Genomic DNA, 14,728 nt, shown 5'->3' on the forward strand with positions numbered 1-14,728 from the left:
GGAGCGACTCCTCTAAACAGGACCCGTATTCTAAGAGCAAGACTCTGGCTGAGAAGGCAGCATGGGAATATTTGGATAATCTGCCTGGTAAGTCGGCTATGCAGACTGCGCACAGGGCAATCTTTTTTCCTTTTTTTTCACTTTTTTTGTTTGTTTGTTTGTTTGTTTTACTCATTCTTACTCATGTGGAGTGATGTCCTAGAGGTAACGCGACCGCCTAGGAAGCGAGAGAATCTGAGCGCGCTGGTTCGAATCACCGCTCAGCCGCCGATGTTTTCTCCCCCTCCACTAGACCTTGAGTGGTGGTCTTGACGCTAATCATTCGGACGAGACGATAAACCGAGGTCCCGTGTGCAGCATGCACTTAGCGCACGTAAAAGAACTCACGGCAACAAAAGAGTTGTTCCTGGCAAAATTCGGTAGAAAAATCCACTTCGACAGAAAAAAACAAATAAAACCGCATGCAGGAAAAAATACCCCAAAAAATGGGTGGCGCTGTAGTGTAGCGACGCGCTCTCCCTGGGGAGAGCAGCCCGAATTTCACACAGAGAAATCTGTTGTGATAAAAAAAAGAAATACAAATACTTGTTGAAGGGGGAGGATGTCCCTTGATGTATTCTCTGTGATGAGCCTCGCTGTGAAACACTTGCTCCTTGACTGTTGGAATCTGCATGACGTTAGACACAGACATTACATGGCGATTTCTCTGAAGACTTTGTTTCGTGATGTCCCTTCGTGGATGCTGATGGACTTCTTGAAAAAAAAAGTGAACATTTTAAATCAGATTTGAAGGTTTTGAAACTCTGGAAGGTTTTTAAACTTTAAGTGGAAAGCTTGAAGCGGTGACTAGTTTTTATTGTGTGTTTTTTTTTACCTTTGACTTGAAGTAGGTGCTAACGTGGCGATAGCCTTGAGATGGCCATAGTGGTCGGCGAGGCTCTAAGCACCATAATTTGATTTGATTTGATTTGGTAACCTGGGTCGGGTTGGGTTAGGTTATGTCGTGTCGTGTCGTGTGTGTTGTATTGTAGTATTGCAATTTGTTGCATTCTTAAAAATCAGTTAGTCTAAAGGGCACTATGTGTGGTGTATGTCAACATTCCTATCCTTAGCAAAGTGCTTCAACTCAATGGGGAGAGAGGATGGGGGAGTTTTCTCCCTTGCTTCTCACTGCAGACGGCCCCATTTGTAAGGGTTGGAGGGGGGGGGGGGGAAATCACAAAAAATACAAAACATAAGGTAACTGAATGAGACTCCTGTACTTGACCCACTGGCCCCTCTCCTCGCATTGTGTGTACGCACACTCCTCTCCCTCTCTTCATTGCCCTCACGATCAGTACCTTCTTCCTGTTTGCTTTCTTCACTGCAGATACTTTATTCAACGTCTTCATCATCCTCGTCGATGTCGGAACCTTCAGTTTGAAGCATTATATATATATATATATATATATATATATTATAAGTGTTGAATTATTAGTGAGAAATGAAAAAAATAAATACCGCCCTCCGCCCCCCTGATGTTTGATTTTAGATGGAGAGAAATTCGAACCCGCTTCACGACGGGCGCAATAGCCGAGTGGTTGAAGCGTTGGACTTTCAATCTGAAGGTCCCGGGTTCGAATCACGGTGACGGCGCCTAGTGGGTAAAGGGTGGAGATTTTTACGATCTCCCAGGTCAACGTATGTGCAGACCTGCCAGTGTCTGAACCCCCTTCGTGCGTATATGCAAGCAGAAGATCAAATACGCACGTTAAAGATCCTGTAATCTATGTCAGCGTTCGGTGGGTTATGGAAACAAGAACATACCCAGCATGCACACCCCCGAAAGCGGAGTATGGCTGCCTACATGGCGGGGGTAGAAACGGTCATACACGTAAAAGCCCACTCGCGTGTATACGAGTGAACGTGGGAGTTGCAGCCCACGAATGAAAAAAAAAAAAAAAAAAAAAAACCGCTTCACTTATTCTCAGGCTTCCGCCCAAAGGCTCACTTATATATGTGTGTGCGTGTTACATCATTTGAGAGAAATCGAAAACATGAAATAATACCTCCTGATGTTTGATTTCAGATGAAGAGAAATTCGAACTAGCTGTCATCAACCTTTCTTTCAATCTTGGACCTTTACCTCAAGGCCCAGTTATATATATGTGTGTATATATATATATATATATATATATATATATATATATATATATGTATACGTTTTACGCTGGCCATTAAGGAGAAGCATGAGCGAAGGAAGCAGGACTCAACTCCTGGAGACGTTTTCCTTTGCAACACCTGTTGGAAGTGCTGCAGCATCCAGAATCGGCCTCTTCTCCCATATGAGGACACACACCGACAGATAAGCCTGCCTGCCTACTCATCCGTCGGACCGACGGGAGACTCCACCATCATCAGTTTTGAATTATTTGTGAGAAATTGAAAAAAAGAAAGATAAAACCCCCTAATCTTTTATTTCAGAGGAGGAGAAATTCGAACTTGCCGTCATCAACCCTTCACTCATTCTGGGGCCCCCTCTTCAAGGTTCCGTTTGTACGAGTGTTCAGGTATGTGTGTGGGAGGGTGGTGGGTGTGGTGGGTAGGCGGGTGTGTTTGTGTGTGGGTGGATACAAGGGCGTGGGGGTGAGGTATAGTGTGTGGGCGAGAGTGTGTGCGTGTGCGTGTGTGTGTGTGTAGTGTGTGTGGTGTGGTGTGTACTGTTTTGTTCTTTGAATGTCTTATCTCTACATATCTGAATTTTTGTAATGAGAAGTTTTGTCATATGATTATCACTGTAGGTGTGATTAAAAAATATCATATTCTTGTCATTACCTTGATAATGTATATATCATCTCGGGTGTGATCCTTTTTTTTTTATTGTATTGTTATTGTTACTAAATGATTACTTTGATTATGTGTAATCACGTGGAGTGATGGCCTAGAAGTAACGCGTCCGCCTAGGAAGCGAGAGAATCGAAGCGCGCTGGTTCGAATCACGGCTCAGCTGTCGATATTTTCTCCCCCTTCACTAGACCTTGAGTTGTGGTCTGGACGCTAGTCATTCGGATGAGACGATAAACCGAGGTTCCGTGTGCAGCATGCACTTAGCGCACGTAAAAGAACCCACGGCAACAAAAGGGCTGTCCCTGGCCAAGTTCTGTCAGGCATCTGCTTGGCAGATGTGGTGTAGCGTATACGGATTTGTCCGAACGCAGTGACGCCTCCTTGAGCTACTGATACTGAAACTGAAACTGTCGAAAAATCCACTTTGATAGGAAAAACAAATACAACTACACACAGGAAAAAAATAAATCAAATTAAAATAAAAAAGGTGGCGCTGTAGTATAGCGACGCGCTCTCCCTGGGGAGAAGCAGCCCGAATTTCACACAGAGAAATCTGTTGTGATAAAAAGAAATACAAATACAAATACGTGCATGGCTTTAAAAAATGTTATAATTACGGACAGTCAGATTGGTTTTTAAAGGCAGTTTTCATCGAGTAAATTGTATGTTGACTGTAATGATTTCCCATCTTTCTTCCTGCGTGCTATGGACACATTCACTCGTATGTGGTATATGTGAGTGGCCTTTGATAACTGACGAACAAGAAAAAAGGAAGAAGAAGAAGAAGAAGAACAGGGTTCCCACCAGTTGGGAATGGTTGGGAAAGTTTGGGGAAAACGGATGGTCCATTTTCCCAGTTGTGAAAGTTTGGGAAAAATAGCATTTGGTGTATTTGTATTTGTATTTCTTTTTATCACAACAGATTTCTCTGTGTGAAATTCGGGCTGCTCTCCCTAGGGAGAGCGCGTTGCTACACTACAGCGCCACCCATTTTTTGTATTTTTTCCTGCGTGCAGTTTTATTTGTTTTTCCTATCAAAGTGGATTTTTCTACAGAATTTTGCCAGGAACAACCCTTTTGTTGCCGTGGGTTCTTTTACGTGCGCTAAGTGCATGCTACACACGGGACCTCGGTTTATTGTCTCATCCAAATGACTAGCGTCCAGACCGCCACTCAAGGTCTAGTGGAGGGGAAGAAGATATCGGCGGCTGAGTCGTGATTCGTCCTATGCGGACGCGTTACCTCTAGGCCATCACTCCACGGAATGTCTGTGGGTTGGAAAAGTTTGGGAAAATTGAACAAGCATCTTCAAAAACAAACAAGCATCTTCAAAACCAAAGAGATAGAAAACCAAACAACAAAGGCAGCTAGGCTTCAGCTAGCCTACTATTGTACTAAACATTATGGCTAGTAGGACTAGGCCCTAACACCTCTTGTCTGCAAGGCTGGAAGTAGAATGCAATTCCTTCTTCCCTCATTTCCTTATCAGTCATAAGAAGAATGATAATTGTGTGTTTGTGTGGAGAAACGTATCGTGCAGAAACTACAGAACTGTCACTGATTGGCTGATAATTAACGAACATGAAGAAGAAAGAAGAAGAATGATGATGATGACAATTGTGTGTTTGTGAGGAGAAACGTATCATGCAGAAACTACAGAACTGTCACTGATTGGCTGATAGTTAACAAACATGAAGAAGAAAGAAGAAGAAGGAAAAGAAGAAGAATGATGATGATAATTGTGTGTATGTGGATGAAACATGTCATGCAGAGAGTACAGAACTGCTACTGATTGACTGATAATTGACGATTGACTGATAACTGACGAAGAAGAAGAAGAAAAAAAAAAAGAAGAATGATGAAGATGATAATTCAGTGTTTCTGGATGGAACATGTCATGCAGAGAGTACAGAACTGCCACTGATTGACTGATAACTGACGAACAAGAAGAAGAAAAAAAAAAGAAGGAAAAGATGAAGAATGATAATTGTGTGTTTGTAGGGAAATACAGATAATGCAGAAACTGCTGAACAGCCACTGAATGTATTTGTATTTGTATTTCTCTTTTTTGTCACAACAGATTTCTCTGTGTGAAATTCGGGCTGCTCTCCCCAGGGAGAGCGCATCGCTACACTGAGAGCACCACCTTCCCCCCCCCCCCCCTCCCCCCCCTTTTTTTTTTCCTGCGTGCACTTTTATTTGTTTTTTTCTATCAAAGTGGATTTTTCAACAGAATTTTGCCAGGGACAACCCTCTTGTTGCCATGGGTTCTTACTGCACACGGGACCTCGGTTTATCGTCTCATCCGAATACTGTAGCGTCCAAACCACCACTCGAGGTCTAGTGGAGGGGGGGAGAAAATATCGGCGGCTGAGCAGTGATTCAAACCAGTGAGCTCAGATTCTCTCGCTTCCTAGGCGGACGCGTTACCTCTAGGCCATCACTCTACTGAATGGTTATTGACGAACAAGAAGAAGAAGAAAGAAGAAAATAGTGAAACAGCCACTGACTGATTGATAATTGTCGAAGAAGAAGAAGGAAAAGAAGAAGAAGAAGAACGATAATGGTGTGTTTGTGTGGAGAGGCAGATCATGCAGAAACTAATTAACTGCCACTGATGGACCTATGATTGACAAACAAGAAGAAGAAGAAGAAAGAAGAAGAAAAAGAATTAAATTTGTGTGTTTGTGGGATGAGACAGATCATGCAGAAGCTGCTGAACAGAGCTATGCCCATGCTCCCCAACGTTTCTTTTCCCATCATTGACGTCAGAGACGCCGCTCTTGCGCATGTGCGAGCCATGACCATACCGGATGCGGCGGGTATGTTCTGTGTGGTTTTTTTCTCTCTCTCTGCTTCGTGTTGTTGTTTCTGCTGCTATCCTTCTTCTTCGTCTTCTTCTTCTTCTTCTTCTTGTAGTTGTTGTTTACTTGTTGTTTGTGGTTGTCTTCGTCGTCTTCTTGTATTTGTATTTCTTTTTATCACAACAGATTTCTCTGTGTGAAATTCGGGCTGCTCTCCCACCCTTTTTTTTGTATTTTTTTTCCTGCGTGCAGTTTTATTTGTTTTTCCTATCGCAGTGGATTTTTCTACAGAATTTTGCCAGGAACAACCCTTTTGTTGCCGTGGGTTCTTTTACGTGCGTCCAGGCCACCACTCAAGGTCTAGTGGATGGGGAGAAAATATCAGCGGCTGAGCCGTGATTCGAACCAGCGCGCTCAGATTCTCTCGCTTCCCAGGTGGACGCGTTACCTATAGGCCATCACTCCACTTCTTCTTCTTCTTCTTCTTCTTCTTCTCATTTAATGGGAGAAAAAATGGAACATGCTTCCAAAAAGATGTCAAATTCCAGTCATATCTCTCTTCAAGTCTAACATCAAAATATTTCTAATCGATACTTTTGATTAACCTACTCGCGGTCTTTTGCAAATGCTTGCTTGTACTCACTCCACTAGCTGCCATGCCATGATGAATGAAAAATTGAAGGTATGTGTGTTCGTGCTAGCAAATGAACAGTAAGTGTGTGTGTGTGTGTGTGTGTGTCTGTGTCTGTGTTTGCTATTTTTATAATGTGTGTATGTGTGGGCGTGTGTGTACGCACATACGTACGTGATAATGTAACAATTGTTCTTTTCATTGCTTTGTTATCTGTAATAGACTTTTCCAGTTCCTATTCTCATTCGTCGATCTTAGTATCTTATTTGATCTTTTTTCTTTTATTTCTGTGTTTTGTGTCGTTCTTTAGTTTTTATGTTTTGTGTCGTTAAATGGGCAGAATTTTAAAAAGGCTTTACTGGCCAGATTCTTTACCCATTAAAGATTCAATCAATCAATCAATCAATCTGCACCTTCCTGTCTCTGTGACTGCCTTCACCTCTCTTCACCACCATGTATACAAAACTGCACTTGTTAAGCCCCTGCTTTAAAAAAAAAACAAAAAAAAACTCTGGGTCACAATGACCTCAAAACTTTTCGCCCTTGCTTTTGTGTCCAAAATTATTGAAAAAAATTGTTCTCTCCCAACTTTCAGACCATTTAGCATTAAACAACCTGTTCTCTTCTTTTCAGTCAGCATATAGATCTGCCCATAGCACTGAGACTTCTTTGTTGAAAGTAGTTAATGACCTGTTACTGTCTGTTGATGAAGGTAAACTGTCTTTGTTAACTTTGGTCGATCTGACGGCTGCGTTTGACACAATAGACCACAGTATATTCCTTTCAAGACTTGAACATGTTTTTGGGATTCACTCAACAGTTCTGAGTTGGGTTTTTTCATACGTATCCAACCGCTTCCAGATTGTCTCTGTTAGTAACTTTAAGTCTGATCCAACCCTGATCTCCTATGGTGTGCCACAAGGCTCTATCCTGGGCCCCGTTCTGTTCGTTCTGTACACTGCTCCTCTTTCTGATGTCATTTATGACCATTCCGTTCTGTCAATACAGGGTTGTATTCTCGGTGTTAAATCCTGAATGACATTCAACAAACTAAAGTTGAATGGTGACAAAACTGAAGCTATAATTATTTCCTCTGCAAGAATGTCCGCATCTACTTCTTTTCCTGCCTTTTTGAGAAAGAGTGGTCATGAATGTTTTATGTAACTTGTAATATTTTTCTTTCATGTAAAGCACCCTGAGCTCTTGGAGAGAAAGGGCGCTATATAAATGTACATTATTATTATTATTATTATTATCTCGCTTTCCGTGCTCAGTTTCAGCTTTACAGATCCGCGTTTTTTTTTTCAGATTGAAACACTCCACAGTCGACCGCCGCTTTTTCTCTTATCCCTGGACCTTGGACTTGAAACGATCTCCCTATTTCAGTTTCAGTTTCAATTTCTCTAGGAGGCGTCACCGCGTTCGGAAAAATCCATATAAGCTACACCTCATCTGCTAGGCAAATGCCTGACCAGGAGCAAAGCCCAGCACACTTAGTCAGGACTTGAGGGCATGCTTATATATTTGTGTATGTATCGGGAGTGGATTTCAGCTACAGAATTTTGCCAGAGGACAACACTCTCGTTGCCATGGGTTCTGTTTCAGTGCGCCAAGTGCGTGCTGTACACGGGGCCTCGGTTTATTGTCTCATCAGAATGACTGCACGCTCAGTTCGATTTTGCTGGTCAAACTTGGGAGAAAGGGCGAGAGCGGGATTCGAACCCACACCCTCTCGGACTATCTGTATTGGCAGATGAGCGTCTTAACCATTCTGCCATCTTCACTCTTTCGCTTCATCAAATCCCCTGCACTGGGCTCTTTTCAAGTGTGGCCTTAACTCACTCAGTACGGCCAGTCCTCTCTTCTCTTCTAAACAGACCCCTCGAATGTCCAGTGGGTGTTTGAATGACCCAACCTTTAGCTTCCGTCGTCAGAACTGTGGTATTCTTTGTCAACATTCACCTCTTCAGTATAAAAGCGTTCCGCTTGCAATATTTTGATGATGGTAATTGGGATGAAACGCTGTTAACGTCATCTCTTTCGCCGTTCGTATGGAGAGAGTTAAAACTACCTCTTTCCAGAATGTCTCCCTCCCTCCAACTTCGCCTCTCTGTGATTTCTCTGGCCAGGTTCTGTGTCTATATCTATATGGAGTGATGGCCTAGAGGTAACGCGTCCGCCTAGGAAGCGAAAGAATCTGAGCGCGCTGGTTCGAATCACGGCTCAGCCGCCGATATTTTCTCCCCCTTCACTAGACCTTGAGTGGTGGTCTGGACGCTAGTCATTCGGATGAGACGATAAACCGAGGTCCCGTGTGCAGCACGCACTTAGCGCACGTAAAAGAACCCACGGCAACAAAAGGGTTGTTCCTGGCAAAATTCTGTAGAAAAATCCACGTCAATAGGAAAAACAAATAAAACTGCATGCAGGAAAAATACCAAAAAATGGGTGGCGCTGTAGTATAGCGACGCGCTCTTCCTGGGGAGAGCAGTCCGAATTTCACACAGAGAAATCTGTTGTGATAAAAAGAAATACAAAATACAAAAAATACAAAATGTGTTTATAAGTTTTGTCTTTCATTTCTTTCATTGACAGCTACGCGTGCTAGTGAAAGGGCTCGGATTTGTCCCCACATAGAATATAGACTCTCTGGATTTTGCCCATCCCGGGCAAACGTCACATTTTCAACAATACCATTGTTACGATTATTGTTGTTATTATTATTATTATTATCGTCATCATCATCGGCAGCACCAGCCTGAATGAATTTTCTAGATGTTGGATGCTTCAGGCAAACGTCACAATGCCAGCAACACCAGTAGTTGGAGCAGCAAACTTGCCCAGCATCTACACCATCTTGATGCAGGCCCAGCTGTGCTGGGCAGGCCATATAGTTCGCATGCCAGACCACCGGCTCCCCAAGAAACTGCTGTACGGCGAACTCCAACATGGCAAGCGCTCCCATGGAGGCCAAAAGAAGCGCTTCAGAGACACTCTGAAAGCTTCTCTGAAGGCCTTCAACATCAGCCACATGGGAGCTGAATGCAATGGACAGACCAAAGTGGCGTTCAGCTGTCCACAAAGGCGCCAAATCCTGTGAGGCCAACAGAATCGCTGCAGCAGAGCAACGCAGACAGGCCACGAAAAGCAGTGCCAGCAAGTCCCTGACAGCCGCCACCATCCCCTGTCCACACTGCGTCAGAACCTTCCGGGCGCGGATTGGTCTGACCAGTCATCTGCTTACCCACAGAGCCCAACCCACCCACCCCCAGGATGACTAGATGGTCCTCGTCGATCCCGACGGACGAACCACACACAGGAGCAGCAGCAGCAGTAGTTGTAGTAGTAGTAGTAGTAGTATCGTCGTCGTCATCATCATCATAATCATCGCCATCATCATCATCATCATCGCCATCATGATAAATAAGCTCATTGGATGTTGGCTGTTTCAAGCAACCATCACATTGCCATTTTTCTTCTTAACATCATCATATTTATTATTATTATTATTATTATTATTATTATTATCATCATCATCATCACCACGTTGATGTTGTTGTTGCTATTAATACCATCATTACCAATAGTATCATCAGTAGTATTAGTTGTAGTGGTATCATTGACAGTAAACACTCCAGACGTGTTGGCTGTCACAGGCAAACGTCTCATTGCCAGCAACGCCATTATTATTATTATTATTATTATCATTATCATTATCATTGTTATTATCATTATTTTGTATTGTGTTCCTCTTTTTTTGTCACAACAGATTTCTCTGTGTGAAATTCGGGCTGCTTTCCCCAGGGAGATCGCGTCGCTACGTTGAGAGCGCCATCCCTCCTTTTTTTTTCCTACCTGCAGTTGTTGTTTGGTTGTGGGTTGTTTTTTTTTTTAATGTTTTCCTATCGACGTGGATTTTTCTACAGAATTTGCATGGAACAACCCATGGGTTCCTTTTTCGTGCGCTTGGTGCATGCTGCATACGGGACCTCGGTTTATCGCCTCATCCGAATGACTAGCGTCCAGACCACCACTCAAGGTCTAGTGGAGGGGGAGAAAATACTGGCGACTCTGCCGGGACTCAAACCAGTGCGCTCAGTTTCAGTTTCAGTAGCTCAAGGAGGCGTCACTGCGTTCGGACAAATCCATATACGCTACACCACATCTGCCAAGCAGATGCCTGACCAGCAGCGTAACCCAACGCGCTTTGTCAGGCCTTGAGGGGAAAAAAAAGAAGAAAAAAAAGAAAAAGAAAAAAAAGCACAAAAAGCGGTGAATAAATAATAGATAAATACATTAAAAAAAAATAACTACTACCACTACTAATATGTATAATGCGCAAAAACTTGATGAAGTCAACTATAAGCGTACATAAACAAATAAATAAATAAATAATAATTACAATATATAAAAAAGTGCGCTCAGATTCTCTCCCTTCCTCGGCGGACACGTTACCTCTAGGCCATTACTCCATATTATTATTATTATTAACATTGTTATCATTATTATGATCATTATTATCATTGTTGTTGTTGTTGTCATTGTTACCGTCATTACAGAAGTATAAAAGTACAGAAGTATAAGGACGAAAACCAATCGCTTCGCCAATAGCTTTTTCCCCCAAAGCAGTCAATGCCCTGTCTCTCGAACAAATCCAGTATGATAAATAGAATTGTGCAATCAACAACCATCTACCTGAAGATCTAGTCATCAGCCCCATCCACATGTAATATGTGGTTTCTGTTCAAACGTGTGTGTGTGTGTGTGTGTGTGTGCGTGCGCGCGTATGTGTGTGCGTGCGCGCGCATGTGTGTGTGTGCCCGTGCATGTGTGTGTGTGTGTGTGTGTGTGTGCAGTGAGTGCATGTGTGAGTATGCACAAGTTTTTATATTGATATGCACTTCTACGTATCCTAATTTCTACTGTATCTGTGTTTGTGTATGATTTTCGATTTATGTTCGTACCTTGTTATGTACTATCCCCCCCCACCCCCACCCCCCCACCCCCAACCCCAATATTCCTTGTGACCCCGGTACACTTGGTAATAAAGACATATTCTGTTCTATATCCTGTTCTATTATCAATATTATTGTCAGGAGCAGCAGCTGTTGTTGTTGTTGTATCGTTGTCAGTAAAGTCTCTGGGTGTGTTGGGTCTGACAGGCAGGCGTCACATCGCCACCAACACCAACATGTGGTTCTCACAGATTGGCATCGTTCTGAAGGCTGTGTTCGGACCTCAAGGTATTTGCATTTTCGTATTTCTGTTTATCACAACAGATTTCTCTGTGTGAAGTTCGGGCTGCTCTCTCCCCAGGGAGAGCGCGTCGCTACACTACAGTGCCACCCCTTTTCTCTTTTTTTTTTTTTTTTCTTTTCTTTTTTTGTATTTTTTCCTGCGTGTAGTTGTTTTTGTTTTTTTCCTATCGAAGTGGATTTTTCGACAGAATTTTACTAGGAACAACCCTCTTGTTGCCGTGGATTCTTTTACGTGCGCTAAGTGCATGCTGTACACGGGACCTCGGTTTATCGTCTCATCCGAATGACTAAGCGTCCAGATCACCACTCAAGGTCTAGTGGAGGGGGGTGGGGGGGGGGGGGGGATGTCGGCGGCTGAGCCGTGATTCGAACCAGTGCGCTCAGATTCTCTCGCTTCCTAGGCGGACGCGTTACCTCTAGGCCACCACTCCACGTCCCTGTCATATTGACGGTGGTGATGGTGGTGATGATACTGGTGGTGGTGACGATGGTAGTTACGGTGATGATGAGGATGGTGATGGTGGTGGTGGTGGTGGTAATGATGGAGATGGTGATAATGATGGTGATGTGGTGGTGATGATGATGGTTATAGTGGTGGGTGGTGATGGTGGTTATGATGGTGATGTGGTGTAGGGGGTGATTGTGGTGATGGTGATAGTGGTGATGATGATGGTCATGGTGGTGATGATGGTGGTGGTGGTGATTATGATGGTGATGATGATGATGATGATCAATAACAATAATGATAATGTGATCAGTTGACTGGTAAGTGGGGGTTGGAGGGGGTATGTTCGGACTTTATTTGAATAAAAGATTAGACAATTTAAAAGCATTCCTGTATACCCTCTTGGCGACACCAGTTCTGTAAACTGTGAACCGGAGTGGTAGATTAAAAAAAAAAGGGGGGGGGGGTTAAAGGATTGATGAATTAAAAGGATTAAAAAGAGTGAAAAAACTAATAAGATCCTCGCACGGGCCAGAGACATAATGCAGGCAAGTCACAAAGAGTTTTCCCCAAGTCACAGAAGGCTCCGGGAGCGCCCCGTTATTCTAACGTACGGGGCAGTGAAGAGGTTAAATGTGTGAGTCTTGAAGGCCTTGCCTCTCCTAGTGGGGGGGGTTTGGGGGTTTGTTTGTTTTTTTGTTTATTTGTTTGTTTTGTTTTGTTTTTTTTAATTCTTGCAGGCTACAAAGTGCCGACCAGGGTGGCTCCCAAGCTGTTTCTGTATGTGGTCAGTCTCTTTGACAGAAGCGTCAGAGCTGTGTTGCCAAACGTTGGGGTTGTTCACTTGTATGACAACTCCAGGGTACGTCCTCACAGGTTGAGAAGGAAGGAAGGAAGGAATGGATGGATGGATCAATGAAAGAATGAATAAATAAATAAATAAATAAATAGATAAATAAATACAAAATTATGATGATATACGAAGAGGAAGAAGAATAATAATATTAATAAATGATAAGACGAAGAAGACAAATAATCATGATAATAATGATAATGACGTTGATGGTGATGGCGATGATGATGAGAATAATAGTGTACAATTGTAAAGCATCTTTTCTCTCTAAGAGTTCAGGAAAGAGTTCTACAGGAGAAGGAAAAAAAAAACGAAAGAGAAAAAACTGATATAGGGAGAGAGAGAGAGAGAGAGAGAGAGAGAGAGAGAGAGAGAACGGATTTTAAAATTTATTTTATTTTACTTCACTTTATGATTCTATTCTATTCTACTCTGCTTATTTGGCTTTTTTTCTGTTTTCTTCTTCTTCTTCTTCTTCTTCTTCTTCTTCTTCTTCTTCTTCTTTTTTTTTTCTTTTTTTTTTCTTTTTTTTTTTAGCTGCGGACAGTTCTGAAGGTGGAGCCACGCGAAGTGAAGGACACCTTGGTGGAAATGGCTTATGCGGTGATCGAGGCTGGCTTCGTGAAAAAGACTCCCCAGTACAAAGGGCCCGGGGGACCAAAGGAGAGAGAGATGTACATGAAGACTAAGATCTAAGTTTGAATTCGTCGAACGCGACCACTCATTGGACATATAGGTGCAGCCCGATGGAAGCGATTGCAAGGGCGCGTGCGAGCGTGCGCGCGCGCGCACACACACACACACACATACACACACACACACACACACACACAACATCACGCCCATTATGTGTGCACGTAATATACATTGCACGCCTGCACGTGTAACAGAGCGCGCGCATTATCATACAGGGATCAAAAAAAGTTCAGGGCCACAAGGGAACTTGTACAATTTCTCTCTCTCTCTCTCTCTCTCTCTCTCTCTTGGGACCATGATGAAATGATGGGAACTTGTACACCGTTCTTTGGGGACCATAGTGATAATTATAATGGGAACTTTTACACTGTTCTTTGAGGACCATAGTGAAATGATGGGAACTTGTACACTGTTCTTTGGGGACCATGGTGAAATGATGGGAACTTGTACACTGTTCTTTGGGGACCATGGTAAAATGATGGGAACTTGTACACTGTTCTTTGTTGACCACTGTGAAATGATGGGAACTTGTACACTGTTCTTTGTTGACCAGTGTGAAATGATGGGAACTTGTACACTGTTCTTTGGGGACCATGGTGAAATGATGGGAACTTGTACACTGTTCTTTGGGGACCATTGTGAAATGATGGGAACTTGTACACTGTTCTTTGGGGACCAGTGTGAAATGATGGGAACTTGTACACTGTTCTTTGGGGACCATGGTGAAATGATGGGAACTTGTACACTGTTCTTTGGGGTCCATGGTGAAACGATGGGAACTTGTACACTCTTCTTTGGGGACCATAGTGAAATGATGGGAATTTGTACACTCTTCTTTGGGGTCCATGGTGAAATGATGGGAACTTGTACACTGTTCTTTGGGGACCGTGAAATGATGGGAACTTGTACACTGTTCTTTGGGGACCATGGTGAAATGATGGGAACTTGTACACTGTTCTTCTTTGGGGACCATGGTGAAATGATGGGAACTTGTACACTGTTCTTCTTTGGGGACCATAGTGAAATGATGGGAACTTGTACACTGTTCTTTGGGGACCATAGTGAAATGATGGGAACTTGTACACTGTTCTTTGGGGACCATAGTGAAATGATGGGAACTTGTACACTGTTCTTTGGGGACCATGGTGAAATGATGGGAACTTGTACACTGTTCTTCTTTGGGGTCCATGGTGAAATGATGGGAATTTGTACACT

The 14,728-nt window shown here is 43.1% G+C and overlaps 1 protein-coding gene across 1 annotated transcript in view; it reads left to right on the forward strand.

Annotated features, from left to right (window-relative positions):
* The window catches only part of LOC143275231 (uncharacterized), a 20,116-nt gene extending 6,058 nt beyond the window's left edge, over positions 1 to 14,058 (forward strand). Inside the window, exons 4-9 of the mRNA XM_076579206.1 lie at positions 1 to 87; positions 2,464 to 2,549; positions 5,528 to 5,648; positions 11,424 to 11,504; positions 12,705 to 12,826; positions 13,355 to 14,058. The exon at positions 1 to 87 is cut by the window's left edge and continues 42 nt beyond it. Of these exons, the coding sequence (XP_076435321.1) occupies positions 1 to 87; positions 2,464 to 2,549; positions 5,528 to 5,648; positions 11,424 to 11,504; positions 12,705 to 12,826; positions 13,355 to 13,513 (656 nt within the window). The 3' untranslated portion in view covers positions 13,514 to 14,058. The remainder of the gene's footprint in view (positions 88 to 2,463; positions 2,550 to 5,527; positions 5,649 to 11,423; positions 11,505 to 12,704; positions 12,827 to 13,354) is intronic.
* Positions 14,059 to 14,728: the final 670 nt, after the last annotated feature.

Source organism: Babylonia areolata, chromosome 30 (genome assembly GCF_041734735.1).
Source record: "Babylonia areolata isolate BAREFJ2019XMU chromosome 30, ASM4173473v1, whole genome shotgun sequence".
NCBI lineage: Eukaryota > Metazoa > Mollusca > Gastropoda > Neogastropoda > Buccinidae > Babylonia > Babylonia areolata.